Raw genomic sequence first — 27382 nt, 5'->3', positions numbered from 1 at the left:
TTATTCAGCAACTTCTTTGCCCTGTAAGAAGAAAGAAAGAATATAATGGATGAGTATTAATAATGAACATGCTAAATATATTAATATATGTACATTTGGAAATCATGTAATGGATCAAACATTTAAGGCTCAGTGCTAAGCTTTGATTTTCAATTTTGACGTACCAACTTAGTTTTAATTAATCTATTTATGTTTTGACCTGAAATGTTATTCTTGGAGATCTTAAATACATTTTAGTATTTTATTTAATTAATTAATTAAATATGTAAATTTTAATTTTTAAAAAATTTTGTGTAAAAGTTCTGTATTGACCTCTGTGAAGACTGCATCATAGGTGGTGTTGATGTGGCCATATGTGACTTGTTTCAGGAAACTAGGTGTATGTCGCGTGTCACTACTTCACAGGAGCGCCATTTGAACATAAACTTTATTTATTTATCAAAATGCGTTTTTTTGGCAGATTGCCTTCTGGAACATGTGAACTTTCATGTGCCTTAATAACAAACTTGTATGCCATCTGTAAATACGAATACAATTGTTAAATTACGAGACTAGTTGGTTAAGCAATGGAAAAAGACATCAACCTTCCCGCTAGATTGGCTGAGATACTGAGTGGGCTGGACATGCCGAGAGATGAGTTCGGATTGGTCTGCCATGTAGCACGCTACTGTCTATAATATGAGCTGGTCGGTATGTGTAGGTAATCCTTTCTAACGCGTTGTTTTTGAAAGATATCACGTCGTACAATTGCATAAGTGTTGCTCTCCACTTTCTGGAGGACCAAGTTTTGAAATTAGGAGAATTAGAGTATGATAGCTAAGGAGATGGAGACAATTCTGATGTTTCATTGCAAATATGCAGACAGAGTCGAAAAGAGAACACACAGAAGGCTGTTGTATAAAACACCTGTCTCCGGATTCCATCTTCAAACTAAAGGCAACCATGGCATCCATGACAGAGAGGGAGAAGTGTCCATCCATGTATATGGGCAAGATAGTCTAGCTAGCTACATTTTCAGACATTACACGTTTCTAATTTTGTCAGAATGTCGTTTTCATTTCAAGTTAAAGTGTGCTGTTAGCTAGCTAGCTAACGTTAGCTGGCTGGCTAGCTAGCTAACATTACGTGTATGATCTGTGTAGTAATATTATTAGTATCTCAGAGCCATTTTCATTGCTAGTTATAGCCTAATGTTAGCTAGCTAACATTGAACCTGGTTGGTTAGCTACCTGCAGATTCAGTCAGGGTAATAACATTAGAGTTGGGATTATGGTTAATTGTTTAGCTAGCTAGCTACATGTCTAAACAAAAGACTCCACTATGCAAGTAACTATTTCAATAGAATTTTTATGATGTCACTGCGACAACTGTCGATAGACGTAGCTGATAAATTCGCTCTGGCTATCTACTCCGACTTCAGAGCACTCTCGTATGACTGTGCCAGAGCGCAGAATAACTAACAAATGTACGAAAGCTCAACACCCATTGAATATGGGCAGTGTCAGTAAACGTTGGCAAAAAAGCGTAATTCAATTGTTGCCAGCAGCACAGTTATGGTCACCAACGCTCTGGTAACATAAAAACAGCCTCTGGATAACATAAAAATTGACAATCTGACAACGCTCTGAGTTTACAAATGTCCAGAGCACACTCTGGCACTCCAGATTAAATTGACGAACACACCCGTAGTATAAACCAGCCTTTAGTCTTGAAATCTTTGGTTGTTTAGTACATAGCCTCACATGTGAATCCTTAAAGAAATGGGTGGGGCTAGGGCTTAAGTGGGTGTGAACGATGCTGAATGGGTGTAGACAAAGAAGAGCTCTCCAGTAGGTGTACCAAAACATTCAAGGGCCCTTTTCTCAAAAGTGAGGTTACAAGTTTATCAACTTTAAAAGCAGAATTACTTTTCCATTGTTCCTCAACTGTAGTGCATGATATATATTTTTTTATACAAGTCTCTACTTTTATCCAATGTCAAAAACACCATTTCAAATTTTGCTACATAAGACTAAATCGAGCCAGTTGGTCACATATTTGATCATTTAGTCAGATACAGGTTTAGCAGCAGCTCTGTACCTTTCCAGTGTCGCGGGTCTTGGCTCTGAGCTTGTTGACTTGAGTCTCAGCGATGTCAGCACGCTCCTCAGCTTCCTCCAGCTCATGCTGAACCTTCCTGAACTTAGACATGTGGCTGTTGGCTTGTTCCTCCTGGGTGAGGAAAAGAGAGGAGTAAACATCAGTATTCAAAGTTTGAAGCTTCAGGTAGCATATTAATATTCTTTTTTTCTTAAGGTATTTCAATGTTTTTTATTTATTTTATTGACTGATTTAGGAATAGCAATGTTCATAGGGAGATAGATGATACAGCAGAGAACGTGAGTGGTGGAACGGGGGAACAAACCACTGCCTCCAGGAGCCTCCAGGGGACTCCAGGGGCCTCCAGGGGCCTCCAGGGGCCTCCAGGTACCAATCAGAAGTATTAACCCCCCTTGGATATCTTCAAATTTAATTGTGTTACAAATTTGGATTAAAATGGATTTAAATTACATTGTTTGTCAACGATCTACAAAAAAAATGTCAAAGTGGAAGAATGATTCGTTTTTTTATAATTGATGAAAAATAAAACCCTAATATATCTGGACTAGATAAATATTCTCACCCCTGAGTCAATACATGTTGTAAACACCTTTTGGGAGCAACTACAGCGATGGGCAAGTCTCTAAGACCTTTGCACACCGGGATTGTGCAATATTTGCCCATTTACTAATTTCAAAATTCTTCTAGCTCTGTCAATTTGGATGTTGATCATTGCTAGACAGCCATGTTTAAGTCTTGCCATAGTTTTTCAAGTCAAAATCCCTCTCATTAGCTACCCACAGTTAATACTGAGCAAGTAGGTGTTTGGTGTGAGTAGTTGAATTCGTCTGTGAGCTTCATGTATAGGCTGTTTTACATTTTATTTAGTTGAGTGTATCGACTGACAGCCTGTACAGGTCTGGACCGATTTTTTTATATATTTTTTTGTGCCAATTTTTACTCACGTATGTGTGATCAATATAGCTGTAGGCAGAAGCCTTGCTTTGCCGTTTCTAATTTATTATTCAATTCAAACGTGGAGATGATCCCCCACTCCCATTACAGCTACACCGAAAGAAGTGGATGACGCATGGGATGGAATTACTCCCATTCACAGTGTGAACTTTGGCCATGAACAACTTTACCGGCACCTGATATCACCGTTCCTCCTTCCCTTTAGTTTCTTTACTTTACTTTAGTCAAAACTGTAACTAGGCCACTCCGGAACATTCATTTACTACTAGGTAAGAAAGCCCCAGTGTAGATTTGGCCTTGTGTTTAGGTTATTGTCTTGCTGAAAGGTTAATTCGTCCCCCAGAACCAGACAGAACCAGGTTTTTCATCTTACAGGGATTTTGCCTGTTCTTATCTCCATTCTGTTTTTGTTTTTTTAAATCCTGAAACAATCCCCAGTCCTTGCCGATGACAAGCATACCGATAACATGATGCAGCCATCACCATGCTTGAAAATATGGACAGTGATACTCAGTGATGTGTTGTTTTAGATTTGCCCCAAAACATGACGCTTTGTATTCAGGACAAAATGTTTTCCTTTGCCAGTATTACTTTAGTGCCTTGTTGCAAACAGGATGCATGTTTTGGAATGTTTTTATACTGTACAGGCTTCCTTCTTTTCACTCTGTAATTTAGATTAATATTGTGGAGTAACTACAATGTTGTTGATCCATCCTCAGTTTTCTCCCATCACAGCCATTAAACACTGTACTGTTTATAAAATCACCATTGGCCTCATGGTGAAATCTCTGAGCGGTTTCATTCCTCTCCGGCAACTCAGTTAGGAAGGACACCTGTATCTTTGTAGTGACTGGGTGTATTGATACACCATCCAAAGCCTAATTAATAACTTCACCACACTCAAAGGGATATTCAGTGTCTGCTTTTTTTTATATCCATCTACCACTAGGAATTGAAATAGCCTAAACTAAACTGTATGGACATTAAACTGTATGGACATGGGGCAGCAGGTAGCTTAGTGGTTAAGAGCGTTGTGCCAGTAACCGAAAGGTCGCTGGTTCTAATGCCAGAGCCGACTTGGTGAAAAATGTGTCATTGTGCCCTTGAGCAGAGCACTTAACCCTAATTGCTCTGGATAAGAGTGTCTGCTAAATGATGTAAATGTAATTACATTTTGTAATGTCTACAAGGGAAAAAAATATGTTTTTGAATGTACGCTTTCAGAGTATTTGACTAAGTATGTGACTCACCGCTTCCTCAGTCTGCCTCTTGTAGGCCTTGACTTTCATCTGCAGCTTATCTACCAGGTCCTGAAGTCTGCTAACATTCTTCTTATCCTCCTCAGTCTGTGGGAGAAGATCAAAGAATCAATGCCCCATAGTTTTATACACAAACCTGTCTGTGTTAGTGTCAAGTTTGTGAAGAAGGTACTTTCTCTTACCTGGTAGCTGAGCTCCTTGACTCTGCGCTCATACTTGCGGACTCCTTTGACTGCATCTGCACCTCTTCTCTGCTCAGCCTCCACCTCGGTCTCCAGCTCACGCACCTTCGTGGAAAAAATGTACGTAGGCATTTGTTTGAGGTGGTGAAATCAGATTGTCTGTTCCTATGTACTTTTACAATTTTAATTGAAAGGGGTCTGTAATGATAACAACATCTTTTCATTCTCTAGGTGAGAGAAAAAGTCATTACTCAATGCTCCTGTGTATTTGTATATGATCAAATACATTTCCAGCAATCCGTCTTTCAATCAACTCTAATCCACCCTGCTATTAACTCACCCTGGACTCCAGTTTCTGGAGCTGCTTCTTGCCTCCCTTCATGGCCAGATTCTCAGCCTCATCCAGGCGGTGCTGCAGGTCCTTGATCGTGACCTCCAGGTTCTTCTTCATCCTCTCCAGGTGAGAGCTGGTGTCCTGCTCCTTCTTCAGCTCCTCAGCCATCATGGCCGCCTGGAATGGTAGTTTGTTTGATTTATTGGCAATAATCATAACGTCCCTATGAGACTTTGTTGTGGTAAACCAGCCCAGCTACCATTGGCCCTTGGATACAAATCAAGTTGCTGTAATTGAATAGATCATAAGGACTCACGTCAGTGATGGCCTTCTTGGCCTTCTCCTCTGCATTCCTGGCCTCCTGGACGATGTCTTCCACCTCTCCCTGCACCTGCACCAGGTCAGACTCCAGCTTCTTCTTGGTGTTCAGAAGGCTGGTGTTCTGGAGGAGGGAAGACAATTTTCTTGAATCTCAAGAGAACTTTCAAGTCACAAGGCAGAAACGGTATGCTTGGTTTAGCTTCATTATTAAAGGCTTTTGACACGTACCTGAGAGTGCAGCAGTCCAACACGCTCGCTGGCATCTACCAGCTCAGTCTCAGCCACTTTGCGGCCTCTCTCTGTCTGCTCCAGAGCAACTCTCAGCTCCTCGATTTCAGCCATCATCAGACCGTTTCTGCGCTCCACCATGGCTGCCTGCTCCTTCATGTCCTCTGCGGCGCGGACGGCGTCATCAAGGTGCAATTGGGCATCCTGGGGTTCACAATGACATAGGTTCATTAGGACTGGTGGAAGTAGAGGTGATAGGATGGGTGATAGAAATGCTCATTGGTAAGAATTTCCCCAATATCCCTACCTTTTCTACAGCATATTAGTTAACTCTATTAAATTCCTCTGTGCTATAATTTTCTACAGATTTACAAGCAAATCCCTCCCCAGTCCCTTTACCTTGAGCTGTCCCTGGACGTTCCTCAGCTGTTTCTGGGCTTCAGCGGCCTGCCTGTTGGAGTGGCTCAGCTGGACCTCCATCTCGTTTAGGTCTCCCTCCATCTTCTTCTTCACCCTCAGGGCGTCATTCCTGCTCCTGATCTCAGAGTCCAGGGTGCTCTGCATGGAGTCCATCATCCTCTGGCTGTTCCTCTTGATCTGCTCCATCTCCTCGTCCTTCTCAGCCAGCTTCCTGTCCACCTCACCCTTGATCTGGTTCAGCTCCAGCTGCACACGCAGAATCTTGGATTCCTCATGTTCCAGTGTTCCCTGAACAAAGAGAAGCAGTCAGGCAAATTGTGTTCAATACATTTGGATGTGTATAACACAAGGAATTAAATATATATGACTACAATAAACACCAATACAGGGAGTGTTGGACTGTAGCTGGCATTGGCTAGTGTACCACTTTAGTCGTATTGTTTGTATATCGTATTTTAAATTTGTGTGACTGTCCTTGTCTATCAGGGTTTTGTTACTTGTCATGTTTTGTGTTTTTAGTGGACCCCAGGAAGAGTAGCTGCTGCTTCTGCAAAAGCTCATGGGGATAACACTATTTTCCCAATCAAACAGCTGTAGTTTGTACCTCAGCCTCCTCCAGAGCGGTCTGGATCTCAGACTTCTCTGTCTCCACAGTCTTCTTGGCCTTCTCCAGCTCATGGATGCTCTTGCCAGTCTCTCCGATCTGCTCAGTCAGGTCAGAGATCTCCTCTGCACACACAAACACAGGAGCAGTTTAGACTTGGGAGATTTTCAGTGGATACCGCCATTACACTGAAGTTGACATTGAATCATACTAATTAATTAATCAGCATTTCATACGGTCTTGCAAATCTAAGTGCTGCTACATCCTTGGGTTGTTCAAAGGAATAACGATTTACAAGTTCAAATAATAAAGTAAGTATAATACTGTTCTAAAATGGTGTAATAAATGTTGATTACAGTTCCCTCCATTTTTAAAACACTAGTCAAACATGAGCCCAATAGAACTGCTGTCAAATGCTCACGTTGCAGGTTCTTGTTCTCTCTCTTCAGAGTCTCCAGATGATCCAGAGCCTCCTCGTAGGAGTTCTTCATCTTGAAGAGTTCAGTGCTCATAGAGCGAGCCTCCTTCAGAGCTCCTTCCAGCTCAGCCTGAGCCTCCTCATACTTCTGCTTCCACTCTGCCAGAACCTAGGAAAATCCATTAGAAGTTATTGATGAAGTTTGGAATCAGAAATATGTTACAATTATATTACAATTGATCATATAGCAGACAGAAAATATCACCCTAGAGTGAGGTTTATTCATTTTAACCTTGTCAAAGTTCCTCTGCTTCTTGTCGAGGTTGGCAGCCATTGCGTTGGCTCTCTCAACATCAATCATGAGGTCCTCCACCTCTCCCTGCAGCCTCTGCTTGGTCTTCTCCAGGGAGGCGCACTTGGAGTTTGTTGCCTCAATGGTCTCCTCAGCATCCTGCAGACGCTGGGCCAGCTTTTTCCTGTTGGACGACAGAGGGTGTACAAATGTTAAAATACATATCAACGTAATATTTTCTTAGATCCCCCTACCACCCTCACCATCCACACTGTATGTTTGAGTTTTTGCTGTTGAGTGCGACTCACTTGGCCTCCTCCAGCTCCTCTGTGCGCTGGATGGCATCAGTTTCATACTTAGTCCTCCACTGAGCCACCTCACTGTTGGCCTTGGACATGCCGCGTTGCAGCTCTACCTTGGCCTCCTGCTCCTCCTCAAACTGCTCCCTCAGGAGGTCACAGTCATGGCGGGCAGACTGGACACCGTGGGCCAATGAGTTTTTAGCCTGTAAGAGAGAAAAGGAGATAAATTACAAATGACAAAGTCTCTGAGGGTGGCGTAGTCACCGTCTATATGAAGCTCTAAACTCTGTAGTCGGTGATGTCCGTTTTGAGTCCCTTACCTTGACCTCCTCCTCAATCTGCCTCTTCAGCTCCTCCACCTGCTGAGTGAAGGCCTGTTTTCCTCTGGTCAGCTGAGACACCAGGGATTCCTTCTCCTCTAGCTGGCGGCCAAACTCACCTGCAGGGAAAGAGGAACGTCTTGTTAATGGGGTCTCTGTTCTCTAAGATTGAACATGTATTTTAAGGTATCGTATGGCAATGTTAGGTGTTGAATAGTCCAGTAGAAACTGTGGACTGGATACAGCCCCCAACCCATGTTATTGTGTTTTACAGAAAGAAAGCATTGGTTTGTTGTTCGTTGGTGATGATGGTACCATTTTCTGTCAGGAGTCTGGCCCTCTGTCCACTGATGTCGTTGATCTGGCGAACATTCTCATCATTCTTAGTCTTGATCTCGCTCAGCTGGTCCTCAAGAGTACGGCACATCTTCTCCAGATTGCCCTGTTAGTGAAACATGTTCCATCATTACTTTATATATGGGACTCCTGTCAACTTCAGTTAACTTGAATGGTAATGTAGTTGACCCTCCTCAACACTGCTTGATCAAAGCATCACTACTCACCTTAGCCTTGGCGACGGCCTCCATGTTGCTGGAGAGGTCATCAATCTCCATCTTGTACTCACTCTTCTCCTTCTCCAGCTTCTGCTTGACGCGCTGCAGGTTGTCGATCTGCTCCCCGAGCTCAGCCACACTGTCGGCCTGCTTCTTGCGCAGAGCGGCGGCTGTGGACTCGTGCTGCAGGGTGGACTCTTCAAGATCACGACGCAGCTTCTGGAACTCAGCCTCACGCTTCTTGTTCATCTCAATCTGTGCAGCAGTGGCGCCTCCGGCCTCCTCCAGCCTCTCGCTGATCTCCTCAAGTTCCCTGGAGAGATCGGCCCTCTGTTTCTCAACCTTAGCCCTGGCAGCACGCTCAGCCTCAATTTCCTCCTCCAGCTCCTCAATCCGGGCCTAGAACAGGGGGCAGGAGCAGGGAGGGATGAACACTACAATACATAAAATAATAATAGTATGTATATTTTTCATAAATGTGTTCATTCAAAGCCAGTTACACTAATATAATAAGTAAATAGTGTCCCATGCGGGAACCAAAACCATAACATTAAGAAGCACCAGCAAGAAGCACCATTTTCCAACCTACAAGCCACCAGGAAAAATGTGTGCTACCAGAATATTTATTTATGAAATGTTTCAGGTGTGTGCTTTCCTGTACAGGAGCTTAGGTACTGTACTGTACCTGGAGTTCCTTGATCTTCTTCTGCAGCTGAGCTCCCAGACACTGCTCATCCTCAATCTTGCTGAGGAGCTGGGAGGTCTCAAACTCCTTCCTAAGAAACACAAACACGTCGATTGCAAAGATGGTTTTGGTCCGATAGGGTAAAGAGAGAGTATCATATGTAAATGCTATTTCATAATTTCAAGAATTAGTCAAGAACAACCATTATGATCAAGATGGCAGGTAATACTGTGTTAATTTATTTGTGTTTACTTCTTGATTTTCTCATCAGACTGCTGCTTGTCATTCTCCAGGTCCATTATGGACTCCTGGGCCAGTTTCAGATCTCCCTCCAGCTTTCTCTTGGCTCTCTCTAGGTCCATACGGAGCTTCTTCTCTTGCTCCAGAGAACCCTCAAGCTACAAGATAAAAACACACATGTATTTTTCTTATGTAAACAACTGAAGATAATATCATCTTACATACTATCATGGCCAAACTCCACTCACGTCGTCCACTTGCTGTTCCAGCTTGGTCTTGGCCTTTGTCAGAGTGTTGACTTTGTCCTCCTCTGCCTGCAGGTCGTCCAGTGTCTGCTGGTGGGCCTCTTGGAGGGCTTTCTTCTCCTTGGTCAGCTTGGCAACACTCTCATCCAAAGACGCCATCTCCTCTGTCAAGTTTTTAACCTGAAAACGGCCACACCAAAATTAGCCTTTGGTCACTTCACCATGAAGGGGAGAATTGGTTTGATATGTATTTCATTCAGATTAGAAATGTCAACAAGTACTGTTCTATAGAGTCAACACTAGATGGCAGTGAACTCAATGCCAGTGTACTGAATGGAAGTCATAAACGAGGGGGATCTGAACATACAATTACTGTAGGGAGAGAGGGGTGGTGAGAGAGAGAGAGGAGAGAGGGGAGGAGAGGAGAGAGGAGAGAGGAGAGAGGAGAGGAGAGAGGAGAGAGGAGAGAGGGGAGGAGAGGAGAGAGGAGAGAGGAGAGGAGAGGAGAGAGGAGAGAGGAGAGAGGAGAGAGGGGAGGAGAGGAGAGAGGAGAGAGGGGAGGAGAGGAGAGAGGAGAGAGGAGAGGAGAGATGAGAGAGGGGAGGAGAGGAGAGAGGAGAGAGGGGAGGAGAGGAGAGAGGAGAGGAGAGAGGAGAGAGGGGAGGAGAGGAGAGAGGAGAGAGGAGAGAGGGGAGGAGAGGAGAGAGGAGAGAGTACCACTGTTCTACTATTTTGTGTCTTCATTTTTCCTGCACACACAATATAACTGTAATTCCATTTCTGTTGAGCTATTTTATGTTTTGAGTTGATTATTGTTTGGTTAGACTGTCTATGGAAGACACAAGACCTTGTTTTCAGTTGCGTGCTTCTCCTTCTCCACTTTGGCCAGGGTGAGCTCCATGTCATCAATGTCCTTCTTCAGCTCAGAGCACTCATCCTCCAGCTTCCTCTTCTTGGCAGTCAACTCAGCATTCATCTCCTCCTCATCCTCCAGCCTCTCAGTCGTCTCTTTGAGTTTGGCCTCCAGCTGGATCTTGCTCTTGATGAGCCCCTCGCACCTTTCCTCAGCATCGTTCAGATTCTCTGATTCCTGGTTTCAGAACAAGAGAAAAATCAGCAGCCTCACTTTGTGTATCAACATATAGATTTGATTTAGTCAGAGGTCAGAGCAAATCTATATAAATTCATGAAATATATATATATATAGTACCAGTCAAAAGTTTGGACACACCTACTCATTCCAGGGTTTTTCTTTATTTTTACTATTTTCTACATTATAGAATAATAGTGAAGACAACAAGACCATGAAATAACACATATGGAATCATGTAGTAACCAAAAAAAGTGTTAAGCATATCAAAATATATTTTATATTTGAGTTTCTTCAAAGTAGCCACCTTTGCCTTGATGACAACTTTGCACACTCTTGACATTCTCTCAACCAGTTTCATGAGGTAGTCACCTGGAATGCATTTCAATTAATAGGTGTGCCTTCTTAAAAGTTAATTTGTGGAATTTCATTCTTTTTAATGCATTTGATCCAATCAGTTGTGTTGTGACAAGATAGGGGTCGTATACAGAAGATATCCCTATCTGGTAAAAATCCAAGTCCATATTATGACAAGAACAGCACAAAGAAGCAAAGAGAAATGACAGTCCATCATTACTTTAAGACATGAAGGTAAGTCAATAGGGAACATTTCAAGAACTTTGAAAGTTTCTTCAAGTACAGTTGCAAAAACCATCAAGCGCTATGATGAAACTGGCTCTCATGAGGAACGCCACAGGAATGGAAGACACAGAGTTACCTCTGCTGCAGAGGATAAATTCTTTAGAGTTACCAGCCTCAGAAACTGCAGCCCAAATAAATGCTTCACAGAGTTGAAGTAACAGACACATCTCAACATCAACTGTTCAGAGGAGACTGCGTGAATCAGGCCTTCATGGTAGAATTGCTGCAAAGGACACCAATAAGAAGAAGAGACTTGCTTGAGCCAAAAAACACAAGCCATGGACATTAGACCGGTGGAAATGTGTCCTTTTGGTCTGGTGTCCAAATTGGTGATTTTTGGTTCCAACCGAAGTGTCTTTGTGAGAATCTCAAATATAAAATATATTTTTGATTTGTTTAACACTTTTTTGGTTACTACATGATTCCATATGTGTTATTTCATAGTTTTGATGTCTTCACTATTATTCTACAATTTTAAAAAATAGTAAAAATAAAGAAAAACCCTTGAATGAGTAGGTGTGTCCAAACTTTTGATTGGTGCTATATATATATATATATATATATATATATGTGTGTGTGTATATATATATATATATATATATATATATATATATATATATATATATATATATATATATATATATATATGTATATGTGTGTATATATATGTATATGTTTGTATGTATATATATGTATATATATGTTTACATATATGTATATGTGTGTATAAATGTAAATATGTATATGTGTGTATAAATGTATATATGTATGTGTGTATAAATGTATATATGTATATGTGTGTATATATGTATATGTATGTATATGTGTGTATATATGTATATGTGTGTATATATGTATATGTGTGTATATATGTATATGTGTATATATATGTAAATATGTGTGTGTGTGTGTGTATATGTATAACATGGAGAATAAAAATGTGTGCTCATCTGTGTATTCTTGTGTATGTAAATGTGACCTCATGAGGATCATTTCTCACTCACAGATGCAACTTGGAGTGCCAGGTCATTCTTCTCTTGCGTAATAGACACCATCTTCTCCTCCAACTCCTTCTTGCGGGCCAGAGCCTTGGCCAGGTCTGTCTTCATCTTGTCGAAGTTCTCCTTCATGTTAGCCAGCTCCTTCTCAGTCTCGGCACTCTTCAGCAGGGGCTTGATCTTGAAGTACACCTTCATCCATGGCCAGGTTTTCACATTCATGAATGAGCGGATGTTGTACTGGATGGTGAAGATGGCATCTCTGGTCAACAGAAAGGACAGAGTGGCATGGTGAGTGACATGCTTAAAGGCCCAGTGCAGTCAAAATCATGATTGTCCTGTGTTTTATATACATTTCCACACTATGAGGTTGGAATAATCCTGTGAAATTGTGAAAATAATGAGAATGCCCTTTTAGCGTAAGAGCTGTTTGAAAAGTCTGCCTGAAATTGGTGGGATGGCGTTTTGACCTGCCTGGTGACATCACCAGGCAGTAAATTAGTTAATAGACCAATAAGAAAGAGTTCCAAACCTCTCTGCCAATAAGAGCTAGTTTTCAATTTTCACCTCCCCACTAAGACCACTCCCAGACAGTCATAGCTAAATTCTTGCTTGAGAAATTGCTCTTTGCTAAGAAGCTATTTTTGTTTCTTTTTCACTATTTTAATTTTGAAACAATCTTCGTAAGGTACTTAATTGTTACCCATAAATTATTTGATATTGAGATAAAAACAGCTGCATTGGACCTTTTTTAAAGCTACATTCAGGAATGCAAGGACTTACAGGTCATGCTTAGCTCATGAGGCATTTTATATTCTTTAAGAATTAATGGGTAAATAGTTTATTTATTTATTGTCCTATCATGATTGAATGGTCCCCAACCCTATATCCTAGACACCCACCTGAGCGACCCACACACTAAGGAGAAGTCCTTATCTGTTTTATAGGCCTACTGCAAGTAGCCTATACACAGCCGAGACTGAAAGAAACATCACCGCGGTCAGAGACCCACTAAAGCAGCACTGCCCCCTCAAGATTCTGAGCCTGCCTGGCAGGGTTGGTCCTACAAAGCCAGAGCCCCCTGATGGGAGAGCATAATATACAAGGAAATTCTCAAAGCTGCTAATGAGAACATTGACGACCTTGTACCTAGCCAGTGGGGATTCCGGTGGGGTACCCCCACCCAGGTAGTGGCAGTGCTGGCAACACTGGCTGCAGTAACCCATGGGGAGGGGGTCACACTCGGACAATCAGAGAGGGAGCAAATTATTGTGGCCCTGGCGACACAAAATAATCAAATGGTTTGACTGCATAGAGGTGCTTGGGAAAATGCTCACAACGGGGGACCAGTGTCTGTGTGTGTGTGTGTGTGTGTGTGTTTCAGGGTAGGGGGGTGTATCTAAGCTCCATCAGCTAGGACTTGACATTGGTTAATCAAATCTCCCCATTCTTGCTCAATTTTTGCAGGCCTTCTCAAACAGCTACAACTGTAAATGCATTCACACGTCAAGCCTTCTCTTGAGTTGGGCTCCGGGATGGAACAACTGTTGAACATCTGAGCTTGTGGTTGTTTGTTGGGGGAAGGGTGGGGAGAGTGTGTGTGTGTGTATGTATCCCACATCTGTTGCTATGGGGTAATGATGTTAGTGGTAGGTTGAATCACAATAATAGCTTGCCAAAAATGTGATTTTTGTAATGCCAGTCCTGGTTATAGGTAACAATCCTTCATAGGAAGTGCCTACATCATTACGCGGTATTATTCATTAATTGTGGAATAAATAAAGATATTCAATAATTTTTTATATATATATAAAATAACTATTCAATATAATGGAGGTGAGTGCGTTGGAAATGCCTTTGGCTGTTAATCTGCTGCTGTTCTGTGGGTGCCACTGTGTGCTCTTTCTAAAGGATGGGTCCCGATCTCTCAAAGGCCCTAGGATCCAGGGGGACAGGGGTGGTCTGCCAGTCACCGGGACGACAACCCAACTTGGGATGGGGGGAGGGTTTTAGCGGATGGAATAGTGGATATTGGAGAACAATTGGAGATTTACTCAGTAGCAGTTCAAATATCATGGTACAGCTATATGGATACACAACCATCATGGTACTTTTTAATGGTAAGTTTACAAACATATATTAGCATAAATATAATTAAAACTTGTATCTCGTTATGGTAAATGGTGAAATAAGTATAGCCAGTTATAATTGTAATGGCTTAGCAGATAATATGAAAAGACATTCAGTATTTACCTGCTAAAAGAGAAGGAATATAATATATATATTGTTTACAGGAAACTGATTCAACAATTTTTGATGAAGTTGTATGGAAAAAGGACTGGGGGGGGGGGGGGGATATACTTCTCCCATGGGCAAAGAAAATCAAAAGGGGTGATGACATTAATTAATAATAATTTTGATCCGAATGTGCAAACTGTCCAAACAGATCAGCAAGGTAGACAGATTTTTTTAAATATGTTATTGGACCATAAACAGATTTGGCTCATTTAATCTATACGGTCCAAATAATGATGATCCACGCTTCTTTGAAAATAATTTTCTTTCAAGCCTACAAGCAATACAATACTTTATTATTATGGTGGGAGATTATAATACGGTTTTAAATACCTCAATGGACCCTCATGCACTTAAGGAAATTACAAATATCATGGATATATTGGAACTAGTGGATATATGGAGGCTTAAATATCCTGACCTAGTGAGATATACATTGCAGAGGCTAAATCAAGCTAGTCGTCTTGACTACTTTCTTATGTCATTCTCGCTGGCACCAAAAGTTGAATCAAAAAATTGGCATGTACATTACTCTTGCTGAATTTCCAAGTGGGCGAGGATATTGGAAATGTAATCAAAGCCTATTGGATGACAACTAGTTTTTAACCAAGACAGAATAATTCATAACAGACTTTTTCCAACATAACATAGGTACAGCAGATCCCCTTGTTGTATGGGATCCTTTTAAATGTGCCTTTAGAGGCCATGCAATTCAATACTCATATTTAAAACAAAAGAAACGTAGGTGAAAAGTGTTCATATTAACAAAGGAAATAGAGGGACTAAGAGTACAGATAGATAGCAATACAAACTGTACTAGAGAGGCACAGAATAAGTTAGAGGAAAAACAAAAAGAACTGGAGGACCTTATTCAAGAAAGATCAAGTCTAATATATTATAAAAAATAAAGCGAACTGGATGGAATATGCGGATCTTCAAAATAGAAATGCTACCAAAAATTATTTACTGAAATTTGTTACAAATTAAGTCACCCATGATCCACCAAACAATATTTTGAAAGAGGAAGCAAATTACTTTAAGCATATGTTTTCGTTTCAATCTCCTCCATCTCCACTAAACTAAGTTAATTGCAAGGATTATTGTTCAATTAATAATGTCAAATGAACAGCTGTACAGAAAGAGTAATGTGAAATCCAAATTACAGCGGATGAAATTCTCGATGCAATTAAAGCCTTCAAGTCCGGGAAAACTCCAGGGCTAGATGGTATACCAGTTGAGGTATATCAAATATTTTTCAATGTACCAAAGGTCCGTTATTAACATGTTTTAACCACTCCGATAAAAATGGTAGACTATCAGATACTCAACAAGAAGGTCTGATTTCACTATTAACTGAAACAGGACCCAGGTGGTAAATGTGAAGATCCAATATAAAGATGCAAAAATTCTAGCAAAATGCATAGCGCATAGAATTAAAAAGGTGTTAGATTTTATTCATGGACGATACATTGGAGATAATATAAGACAAGTACAAATCTGGGAAACCAGGCCTACTATTCATAGCAGACTTTGAAAAGGCTTTTGATAAAGTATGACTGGAATTGATATATAAATGCCTGGACTATTTTAATTTTGGAGAATCTCTTATACAATGGGTTAAAGTTATGTATAGTAACCCTAGGTGTAAAATAGTAAATAATGGCTACTTCTCAGAAAGTATTAAATTGTCAATAGGAGTAAAACAATGTTGTCCATAATCGGCATATCTATTTATTATGGCCATCGAGATGTTAGATATTAAAATCAGATCCAACAATAATATCAAAGGGGCTAGAAATCCAGGGCTTAAAAACAAAGGTGTCATTGTACGCTGATGATTCATGTTTTCTTTTAATACCACAAGTTGGATCCCTCCACAGCCTCAGAGGATCTAGATAATTTTTCTAAACTCTCTGGATTACAATCGAATTATGATAAGTGTACCATATTACGTATTGGATCTCAAAAAATGTTAACGTTTACATTAACGTGTAGTTTACCAATACAATGGTCAGACGGTGAAGTGGACATACTAGGTATTTATACCCTGAACAAAAAATAAACGATCTCACTACAATACATTTGAATAGAAATTAGACAAGATTTTGCTACCATGGAAAGGACAACAGCTGTCTATTTGTGGGAAAATCACCCTGATTAACTCTTTAGTCATATGCCAGTTTACCTATTTACTTATGGCCTACACCCAACGACTTGTTTTTAAAAATGATATGAGTAAAAAATATTCAATTTTATTTGGAATGGGGAAGCGAGACTAAATTAAACGGGCCTATTTATATAATGAATATGAATTCGGAGGGCAGAAACAATTAAATATTAAAGTGTTAGACGTCTCACTCACTAAAGGCTTCAGTCATACAAAAGCTACACTTAAATCCGAACTGGTTTTCTTGTAGATTAGTAAGAATGGCTCACCCCGTGTTCAAGAATGTCCTGTTTCCCTTTATTCAGATTACAACCTCTCACTTTCGGTTAATTGAAAATGAAATCATTTCCAAACTATCGCTATTTTTAAAACAAGCAATAGAAAGTTGGCTGCTATTTCAGTTTAATCCACCAGAAAAGACCAAACAAATATTACAAGAAATATTATGGTTAAACTCAAAAATACTAATTGATTATTTATTTATTTTTTAAATCAGAAAAAAAAGTATAATCTTTGTAAATGATATCACAAATAGGACTGGTGACATGCTGTTAACAAAAATATATGGAAATGTCTTCTCTATCCAAAATTACAGCCAACTGATTGCAGCATTACCGCAGTGTAAAGGGGAAAAGGTAAGGAACTTGTCTGTCGGCATTAAAGACCAAAATTGCCTAAAGCAAATCGTGATGAATAAAAAAGTTTAATCTAAGAACCAAAAAATGGACAGCTGCGCCATACATGTTGCAACATAGTTGGGAGGAGATTTTCGATTTTCAATTCAATTCAAAAGTTTGTGAAAGACGCCAGATTCAAAACTAAAATTATTACACATTATTCTTGCAACCAACAGAATGTTATATGTATGGGAGATACAACCATTTAAGCTCTGCAGATTTTTCTGCGAAGAGACAGAATCATTAGATCACTTGTTTTGGTACTGCCCATATGTAGCTTGTTTTTGGTCGCAGGTTCAGGAATGGCTGAAAAATTGCCACATTTACTTGGAGCTAACTCTGCAAAGTCATAGTCAATCGATCAATAAAATAATAATACTCTTAGCAAAACATTATATCTTTAATTGACTATCTGTAGAAACTATGAGACTAGAAAGGTTCAGGACTTTTGTGAAACCGCATAGTTAAAAAATATATGGCTAATAGAAATCAAAACTGGATGGCGTTCAGAAATAGATGGTATGGGTTGAGGGGAGCTGAATGGTGAAAAAACAATGAAAAAAAAATTATAAGTCTACTATTCCTCACCTCCTCTCCATCATCTTGGTGAACTCTTTCCTCATGAGGAATCCACGGCTGAGAGCCTGGACCATGCCGATCAAAACGGCCAGCTTCTCATCTCTCATCTCCTCCAGGACACCCAGCAGACCGGCTTTGAAGAACACCTGAGGCACAGGTAAACATGGAACATTGGAACCACAGTCAGATGGTTACAGATAGAAAGGGTTGGATCAAAACAGGGCAACAACACCACTGGATTGATTTGAACAACATAAACATTGCATAGGCTGTTTCTAAGTTGTAAGTTATTGTACAGTTGCAGATGAATAATGAACACAGATACAGATAACTGCAACCAAATCACTCTAAACCAATGCAACATGATAATGAGTTGAGTTTCTATACTTAGATGTGAGTAAAAATAGTTTTCCAACCTTTTTCATTAGTTAAATGAAGATACTGGTGAGATGTTGAACAGTTAGGGTTGGAATTATCATTGAAGTTGTGTTTTGTTGTCAGCTTTTGCTGGGGGTATTTGACTGACCTTGGTGTGTCCAAACTTGTAATCGTCGTGATTTATGTCAATGGACCCAAGCAGCTTCTCAGAAGCCTTCTTGTTGTCCATGAACTGGCCCTCGGGGATGACACTGGCATTCAGTACTTTGTACCTGAATGAGGAGACATTTTTAACTTATGTGAAGTTGTAATAGGTTGGTTATACAGTGCATTCGGAAAGTATTCAGACCCCTTGACTTTTTCCATATTTTGTTACGTTACAGCCTTATTCTAAAATGTATTCCAAAAAATATTGTTCTCATCAATCTACACAGAATATTCGATAATGACAAAGCAAAAATTGTTTTCAGAAATGTATGCAAATGTATTAAAAATAGAAAAAACAGATGCCTTATTCACATAAGTATTCAGACCCTTTAATATGAGACTCGAAATTGAGCTCAGGTGCATCCTGTTTCCATTGATCATCCTTGAGATGTTTCTACAACTTGATTGGAGGGCACACACCTGTCTATATAAGGTCCCACAGTTGACAGTGCATGTCAGAGCAAAAACCAAGCCATGAAGTCGAAGGAATTGTCCGTAGACCTCCAAGACAGGATTGTGTCAAGGCACAGATCTGGGGAAGGGTACCAAAAAATGTCTGCAGCATTGAAGGTCCCCAAGAACACAGTGGCCTCCATCATTCTTAAATGGAAGAAGTTTGGAACCACCAACACTCTTCCAAGAGCTGGCCGCCCGGCCAAACTGGGCAATCGGGGGAGAAGGGCATTGGTCAGGGAGGTAACCAAGAACCCGATGGTCACTCTGACAGTGCTCCAGAGTGCCTCTGTGGAGATGGGAGAACCTTCCAGAAGGCACCTAAAGACTCTCAGACCATGAGAAACAAGATTGTCTGGTCTGTTGAAACCAAGATTGAACTCTTTGGCCTGAATGCCAAGCGTCACGTCTGGAGGAAACCTGGCACAAACATTTTTAAAAACCTGTTTTTGCTTTATCATTATGGGGTATTGTGTGTAGACTGATGAAAAATCAATTTTAGGATAAGGCTGTAAAGTAGCAAAATGTGGAAAAAGTCAAGGGGTCTGAACTTTCCGAATGCACATGAAATAGCTATTCTGATGCTGGGAAAACTCTTGGAGCAGATCTTTCTGTGTGTGTGTGCGTGTGTGTGTGTGTGTGTGTGTTGTTGTTGTGCGTGTGTGCATTTGTGTTTGTGTGTGTGTACCTCTGCTTGAAGTCAGCGTAGATGATTCTGCTGGGGAAGCCCTTTCTGCAGATCCTGATACCCTCCAGAACACCATTACACCTGAGCTGGTGGATAACCAGGAAGTTCTCCATCAGACCTGGTAAAACAAACCAAGTCTCTTTTAATACACATAAACAGATTAAATATTGGACTCATTAAGGTTACTCATACTGTATTGATAAGATGTAATATTTAACGCAATATTTCGGGACCTGGAGTCTTTGACTCGTTGGGGATCAGGCAGCGCACAAAGTGAGGATGAGTGCTCCTCAAGTTGGTCATCAGCTTTTGTAAGTTCTCCTGTAAGAGGGTTACAAACCATTTTCTCATAAATAATTTATGATAATCAATGCACCTTTTGAAGGACTGAATATACACATTTCAAGAGCTCACCCTGAACTGGGAAGACACAGTCTGCATGGAACCACCCTTCTTCTTGCCTCCTTTCTTGGTTGTATCTGTTCAAATGTGGAAAAGTAAAATATAATTATAAATAAGAGAATCAAATGCAAACACTACCAATGAGATTGTGTAAAATAACACCTATTGTATGTGTAAATTAACCCAGTGAATAACCCTGAGAAATTGTGATACATTCAAAGGCTTTAAAGACAATGTGGGTCTGAGTTGTAACTAGGGCTTAATTAAATATGTTGACGTGATGCTGGTCTTACCCTCAGGTGGGGCAGCAGGATACAGGGTAGCCATCAGTTTGACTGAGGACTTCCCGTACATCAGAATAACTGAGTCGTTCAGGGGGTCCTTGTTCTTCTCCAACCAGCCAGTGATGTTGTAGTCCACAATGCCGGCGTAGTGCACCAGGGAGAAGTGGGCCTCTGCCTTGCCTTTGGCAGGCTTGGGCTTCTCATATGCCTTGGTTTTGCCAAGATGTTGGTCGTTCAGCTTGTTCTTGAAGGTAGTGTCTGACGCCTTGGGGAACATGCACTCCTCTTCAAGGATGGAGAAGATGCCCAATGGCTTTACAAAAAGAGATGTATATCAAATGATTGATATTTACATTTAGGATCACATTTATTCCTTTTGCAAACATGCTTTTATAGGATTCTATTCATTTAGGGGCACAAAATAGGAAACCTATTGAGTTCTCAACAGTCAGATACATTGTACCACTGTGAATATATCTCTCGATAACTTACCTTCTCAATAAGCTCAATGCAGGCAGCCAAGTCCATGCCGAAGTCAATGAAGGCCCAGACGATTCCCTCCTTCTTGTACTCCTCTTGCTCCAGGACGAACATGGTGTGGTTGAAAAACTGTTGCAGTTTCTCATTGGTGAAGTTGATGCACAGCTGCTCCATGCTGTTGTACTGTTGGTGGAATTTCAAAAGGGATAATTTCATTATACAAGGCTGTAATCCTTCTTAATCACAACTAATTGTCTTGTTCTGGTCTCATACTCACATCAAAGATCTCAAACCCGGCAATATCGAGCACACCGATATAGAACTGCCTTGGATTCTTGGTGTCCAACATCTCGTTGATACGGATGACCATCCACAAGAACATCCTCTCGTAGATGGACTTGGCCAGAGCCATGACTGCGTTATAAACCTGCAATGATAATAACTCAAATTATTACAGGAGATATTGGCCATGTCTAGTGATAAGGCGATAAGCGCTTGGGAAAACAACATTACTATTTTTAGAAAGCAATGCACTCATCCCCAAAATAATTCAGGTCGTTAGAAAATGGTAGATGTTTGATGCTGTGTTTGACCGCCTTACCTGAGGCACAGTCTGTCCCTTGGTCACGTACTCGTTGCCGACCTTCACTCTGGGGTAGCACAGACATTTCAGCAACTCAGCTGAGTTCAGGCCCAGCAGGTAGCCGATTTTATCAGCAACTGGAGAGAGAGCCAACAACAACAGATCACTTGTTTCTGATGTCAAACTGACAAAATAGTTTGGCCAGCTCTTTTGTAGGTTAGGTTTAGATTTGAACCCACATCTATTATTTAAAATCATTTTCCGGGGGTTTGAGTTTTTATCTCATGCCTGTCTGTCTTATGTGTTCTATTTATATGTTTGGGACTGGGAAAGGGACTAATGCTTTCCATATTGTATATCTTTGAGTGGGACTCACCCTCTGTGCCGTCTGGCTCGGCCTGCTCCTCACGCTGCTTCTGCTTGAATTTCAAGTTTCCATGGTGCATTACAGCTCCTGTCAGCTTGTAGATGGCCATCTTCTCATCATTAGAGAAGCCCAGGATTGTAATGGCATCCTGGCATTAGAGAGGAAGTACAACCGTGAAGAACTGAACGGCAGTTTGCTCAGTTACAGTACACTACCGTTCTGTGTTCAGTCCAGAACAAATGGGATGGATACAATTGACTGGCTTCTCTGTTCCACATGATTGCTCTTGGCCAACACACTAGTATATGGCAGCACAAAATTAGTTTTACACAGTTCCACAGGGCATATAGTGGCAGTCTCTTGTGGATGTCTTACAGGTATGTGCCTCAAGGCGAAGAGTGAAGGCATGAAGAGTGCCTTGAAGCACGTGCCTAACTAACACAAGGTGCCCAGCTGCCACCAAGTTGGAATTGCACAGTGCATTCAGTGTGTATGGTGATCCTACCCATTCCATATCTAGAGTTTGGTTAACACTTTGTATGACTCACATCTGTGGCATCCAGCTCGACCTTGTCGTCGATGCTGGCCACAGTGACCTGACCCTGGCTGATCATGGGGAAGTCGTAGGGGTTGGTGGTGATGAGCGTCATTTCTGTGGACAACGGAGAATGGTTTGTCAGTTAAATCTCTTAGAATTGTGCTGTCCTACCTTTACAGTATCTCTCCCTCCTTTACTCAATAGATGGACTCAAGGATACATGTAGTATATAATACATAGCATCAAAAGAGGGGACTGAGGCTCCAGGACTAGTGCATCACAGTGCATTACTTGATAGATCTTTCCCATGAAAGACCTTGAAAGACCTGACCCATGTTTAGATGCCTTGTTACCTTGGATGTAGTCATTGTAATAATATTAACAGTGTAGAGTATGAAAATGTTTAATAAGTTCCACAGATGGGGGTGGGAATAATTTCACATAAACCTCTACTTTGCCTTACCAACTAGCTCAGGTTTGTGGTTGGTCATCATCTGGTAGAAGATATGGTAGCCTCGCTCAGCGGGCAGCTGGAAGGCCACTCTGGACTTCTCCAGCAGGTCTGAGAGAGAAAGAGAACAAGTGATAGAAAAATATTATATCTGATGATGTGATCTCCTCGAAATATGCTGTGTGAATTAAAAAGATTCTCCGGTACTTTTGTATACTTTATAGTCAGTAGTTCTGAAATTATCGCTCACGAGTCAAAAATGGTCCCCGAAAATTACGTACTACCTCACATATGTGCAGATATGTGCACCAAGTCATTACTCTCTCTTTCGCTCTGCTGTGTGTGCAACTTGCTAGCTGTCACTCAAATGGCGAAGGGCTGAAGCTCATTGGCTGAAACTTCAATTGCTAGGGGGCTGGCCCACCTGGGGGAAAATGTAGGGAAAATGGCGCTTCCAGAAAAAAGTCACTTTAAAACTAGGGATTTCCTGGCTAATTAAGTTAAGACAGATTGTGCATGTATAAACTACACATAGACACATCCAGCCCAAAGCACGAGATTTAAAACATACTTGCTAGTCTACTACACATAGACACATCCAGTCCAAAGCGCGAGATTTAAAAAAGACTTCCTAGTCTTCAAAGTTCCGGAGCAAGTCTTTAAGGAAAGCATTGAGAAACAATCAAAACCAACTCACAGGTCTCAATGTCAGCTTTAGCCAGTTTGCCTCCTTGGAAGTGAATCCTGATGAATTTACCCTATAGTAGAGCATGGGGGTTAGAAATAGGTCAACTAAATAAATCTACCATTTTACTTTGATAGACCCCTTGAAATGTTACAGTTCGTTGGACATCTATTGATACAACTATAGGGAACTACTGACATTTTTCCACCCAATATAACGTACTTCCACAGTCAATTCTTCATACTTACGAAGCGAGACGAGTTGTCGTTCCTCACTGTCTTGGCATTACCGTAAGACTCCAGCAGAGGGTTAGCTGCAATGATCTGATCTTCAAGAGACCCCTGATTTGAGAAAAAACACAAGTTGCTCAGAAACTGGGAAACACTTTACTTAAAACAGTATTCAGCACTTGAATTTTTTTTTTACACAGCCCACCAAACTGAAATATGTTAAAAAGGCATAACCTACCTGCATTTTGGTGGGGTCTACTTCCTTCTTGACACCAGAAACTGCAATGGTGGCGAAGTACTGGATGACACGCTTGGTGTTGACAGTCTTTCCTGCACCGGATTCTCCACTGGTTTATATGACCGAGAATGATGGGTTTAAGTGTCATATTGGCTTTTGCTAAGAAATAGCACTGACAAATACACTGTTCACCTGTTTTCTAACATAAGTTAGAATATTTCCACTCATCGACTCATTATTACGCACAGTCTAATCCATTCATAATGCCATGTATACTGAACACATATATAAATGCAACATCCAACGATTTCAACGATTTTCCTGAGTTACCGTTCATATAAGGAAATCAGTAAATTGCAAAAAAATGAATTAGGCCATGGGTGGGCCTTGGAGGGCATAGGCCCACCCACTTGGGAGCCAGGCCCAGCCAATCAGAATGAGTTTTTCCCCACAAAAGGGCTTTATTACAGACAGAAATACTCCTCAGTTTCATCAGCTGTGGCTGGTCTCAGAAGATCCCGCTGGTGAAGAAGCCGGATGTGATCCTGGGCTGGCGTGGTTACACATGTGGTCTGCTGTTGTGAGGCCGGTTGGACATACTACCAAATTCTCTAAAACTTGTTGGAGACTGCTTATGGTAGAGAAATGAACATTAAATTCTCTGGCAGCTGCTTTGGTGGGCATTTCTGCAGCAGTCAAAATGCCAATTGCACACACCCTCAAAACTTGAGACATCTGTGGCATTGTGTTGTGTGACAAAACTGCACATTTTAGAGTGGCCTTTTATTGTCCCCAGCACAAGGTGCACCTGTGTAATGATCATGCTGTTTAATCAGCTTCTTGATATGCCACACTTGTCAGGTGGATGGTTTATCTTGGCAAAGGAGAAATGCTCACTAACAGGGATCTAAACAAATTTGTGCACAGAATTTAAGAGAAATAAGCTTTTTGTGCGTATGAAACATGGGACCTACACTTTACATGTTGCGTTTATATTTTTGTTCAGTATATTTTCATCACACCCAAGTGACCTAATCCATTCATAATGTCATGTATTTTATAACACCAAGTGACCCAACATATTACAATAGAAACATCTTCTCAAGTGGAATTATAGTAAATAACTTACGTAATCAGGACGGACTGGTTCTCCTTATCTAGAACCAAAAAACATGTTCCTTATTATACTCAAGCAACATTATGGGTACATAATTGCATTCATAAGCATCATCATGAATTTCATTTTTTGGTACATTTTCCATTTAAGTCTAGTGAAATCAAATATTCCCAGCAAACTGCTTTAACTAGAAAACAGTGAATACCATCCATCCATGCATCCATCCATCCATGCATCCATCCATGCATCCATTTACATTTTACATTTTAGTCATTTAGCAGATGCTCTTATCCAGAGCGATTTACAGTTAGTGCATTCATCTTAAGATAGCTGGGAGTGACAACCACACATTACAGGCATAGAAAGTACATTTTTCCTCAATAAGGTAGCTGTCAGTAGAGTCAGGGCTAGAAGTACTGGTTAAGTGTTATTTTTTTATATATATTTTTTCGCATCCATCCATTCATTAATTTATCCATCCATCCATCCATCTATCTATCTATCCATCCATCCATGAGAGCTCGTACCAATCATCATGAACTGAAAGGCGTTGTCAGAGACGGAGAAGATATGGGGTGGAGCCTCCATCCTCTTCTTCCCTCTGTAGGCGTTGACAACATCTTCGTCATACACGGGGAGCCACTTGTAGGGGTTCACCGTGGCACAGAAGAGCCCAGAGTAGGTCTGGATGAAAGGGATTCAATGAAATTAAGGGATTTATGTGAGGATGAGGGTGTGCTTTGATATACTAATGTGGATCTACTGTATTGGTATGTTTTGGTTTCTACCGTTCATTTCTGTGTAGTACTGTTTGTGTGTTCATGCATGTGGGAATTTCTTATGTTCATTTACAGTATGTGTGTATGTTTATGCAGGTTTCTTACATAAATCATCCATGCTGCATAACGCTCTTTGAGGTTATACAACACAGAGGCTTCATTCAGGTAGGTCATCATGGCCATGTCCTCAATCTTGTCGTACTTAGGGGGGTTCATCTGGTAGATGTCTGCTTCTTTGAACTCTTTATCCTGAAACAGTCAGAAATCTAGATTACACACGGATCAAACTGGACATGACTGAATGCTTTTTGCTCATTAAATACAAGTTCAATCTTGGTCCCGTGTAGCTCAGTTGGTAGAGCATGGTGCTTGCAACGCCAGGGTTGTGGGTTCGATTCCCACAGGGGGCCAGTATAAAAAAATAAAAAATAAATTAAGTCGCTCTGGATAAGAGCGTCTGCTAAATGACTAAAATGTAAAAAAATGATTTTTTAAAATCCCCACTGACACATACATGGTGATTCTTGACTAGTCAACATCAATAACTCCATGCCGTTTTTAAATAGTTCAATAAAATTGTTTTGTTTGAGGGTTAAAAATATTCTGTTAAAAAAAGAAAAATGCTTCTTAATCTTTTGTTAATGATTTCATATTGACTTTTGGCATGTTTTTGATCATTTTGAAATATATATATATTTTTTTAAATAGTGTAATTGCACAAACTTGAATTTGAATACTTTTCAGATTGGATTTACCATTGTAGTGCCGTCAGGATTCGTGACTTTTACAGTACACTTTCCCTCTGTCCTGCCAATGATCAGACCCTTAAGGTACAGCTCCTTGACATCTGTCACATAGCAGGCGTTCTTTGAATCAAAGGGTGCGGCTTGTGCCTCAATCCTCTCCCTCTCGGGTTTCCGAAGGTACATGGCAGCCTTGCCGTAGATTTGCATCTCTGCGTCCGTACTCATGGTGACGGAACACTAGGAAAAAGATGAAACAAGAGACATGATTGACTCTGTGGTGCATTCCTCCCCAGTCAATAGAGTGAGCGGCATCTCACACAGAATATTTTTATCACATTTTATGTGAAGACTCAAACCATGTCTCACCTTCTTTTTCCACTCCTACAGATGAATTTGTACGTCTTGGAGGACCCTGTGAAACATCAGGGTGTTGTGAATACGCATATCTAAAGCATTATAATTTAGCCCCCGAAGGGCTAGAAAACATTTTGAATGGCATCATTCAACTTCATCATTACATCCAATTCGACTACAGGTGCAACTGGAAACTTTCATCTCAAGACTTCAAATAAATACCCCTGAAAACCCAGTTACATTCTAGACCACCCCCTCAATTTAAAAAACAAGAGCAGGAATACCACTTTTTACCGTGAATGAAAGTTACACTTTACAATTTAAGTAAAACACATTTAAACTAAAACATTTTAAATCAATGCCACTTGATTGCATATTGTAAAATCATACAAAAGACATGTAAAAAAAATAAATGCTGAACTCAAACAGTGTAGTTAGTTACTGCCTCAGATGCTGAGCGCAAATATGAAACTGTATGTACAAATCTAAGGAGGCG

At 40.7% G+C, this 27382-nt stretch overlaps 1 protein-coding gene across 1 annotated transcript; it reads right to left on the bottom strand.

The window, feature by feature from the left end:
* On the bottom strand, nucleotides 1-26757 carry LOC311146851 (myosin heavy chain, fast skeletal muscle-like; the record flags this gene model as incomplete). Its single annotated transcript, XM_084183456.1, has 39 exons — nucleotides 1-21; nucleotides 2080-2211; nucleotides 4305-4400; nucleotides 4496-4600; nucleotides 4836-5006; nucleotides 5146-5271; nucleotides 5379-5582; nucleotides 5778-6086; nucleotides 6403-6527; nucleotides 6824-6989; nucleotides 7113-7296; nucleotides 7421-7617; nucleotides 7735-7853; nucleotides 8050-8176; nucleotides 8298-8687; nucleotides 8974-9064; nucleotides 9226-9371; nucleotides 9462-9638; nucleotides 10306-10548; nucleotides 12195-12450; nucleotides 17916-18052; nucleotides 18433-18556; nucleotides 19633-19750; nucleotides 19866-19953; nucleotides 20047-20111; nucleotides 20328-20631; nucleotides 20811-20981; nucleotides 21076-21225; nucleotides 21400-21518; nucleotides 21758-21896; nucleotides 22297-22400; nucleotides 22750-22848; nucleotides 23435-23495; nucleotides 23671-23763; nucleotides 23891-23999; nucleotides 25020-25047; nucleotides 25535-25691; nucleotides 25892-26035; nucleotides 26542-26757. The coding sequence occupies 39 exons, from the start codon at nucleotides 26755-26757 to the stop codon at nucleotides 1-3; spliced, it is 5811 nt and encodes a 1936-aa protein (XP_084039582.1).
* Nucleotides 26758-27382: the final 625 nt, after the last annotated feature.

Source organism: Coregonus lavaretus (assembly GCF_964263955.1).
Source record: "Coregonus lavaretus genome assembly, chromosome: 19".
In the NCBI taxonomy this organism is placed as follows: domain Eukaryota; kingdom Metazoa; phylum Chordata; class Actinopteri; order Salmoniformes; family Salmonidae; genus Coregonus; species Coregonus lavaretus.
The sequence above is the reverse complement of the archived record's forward strand: the minus strand, read 5'-3'. Positions and strand labels throughout refer to the sequence as shown.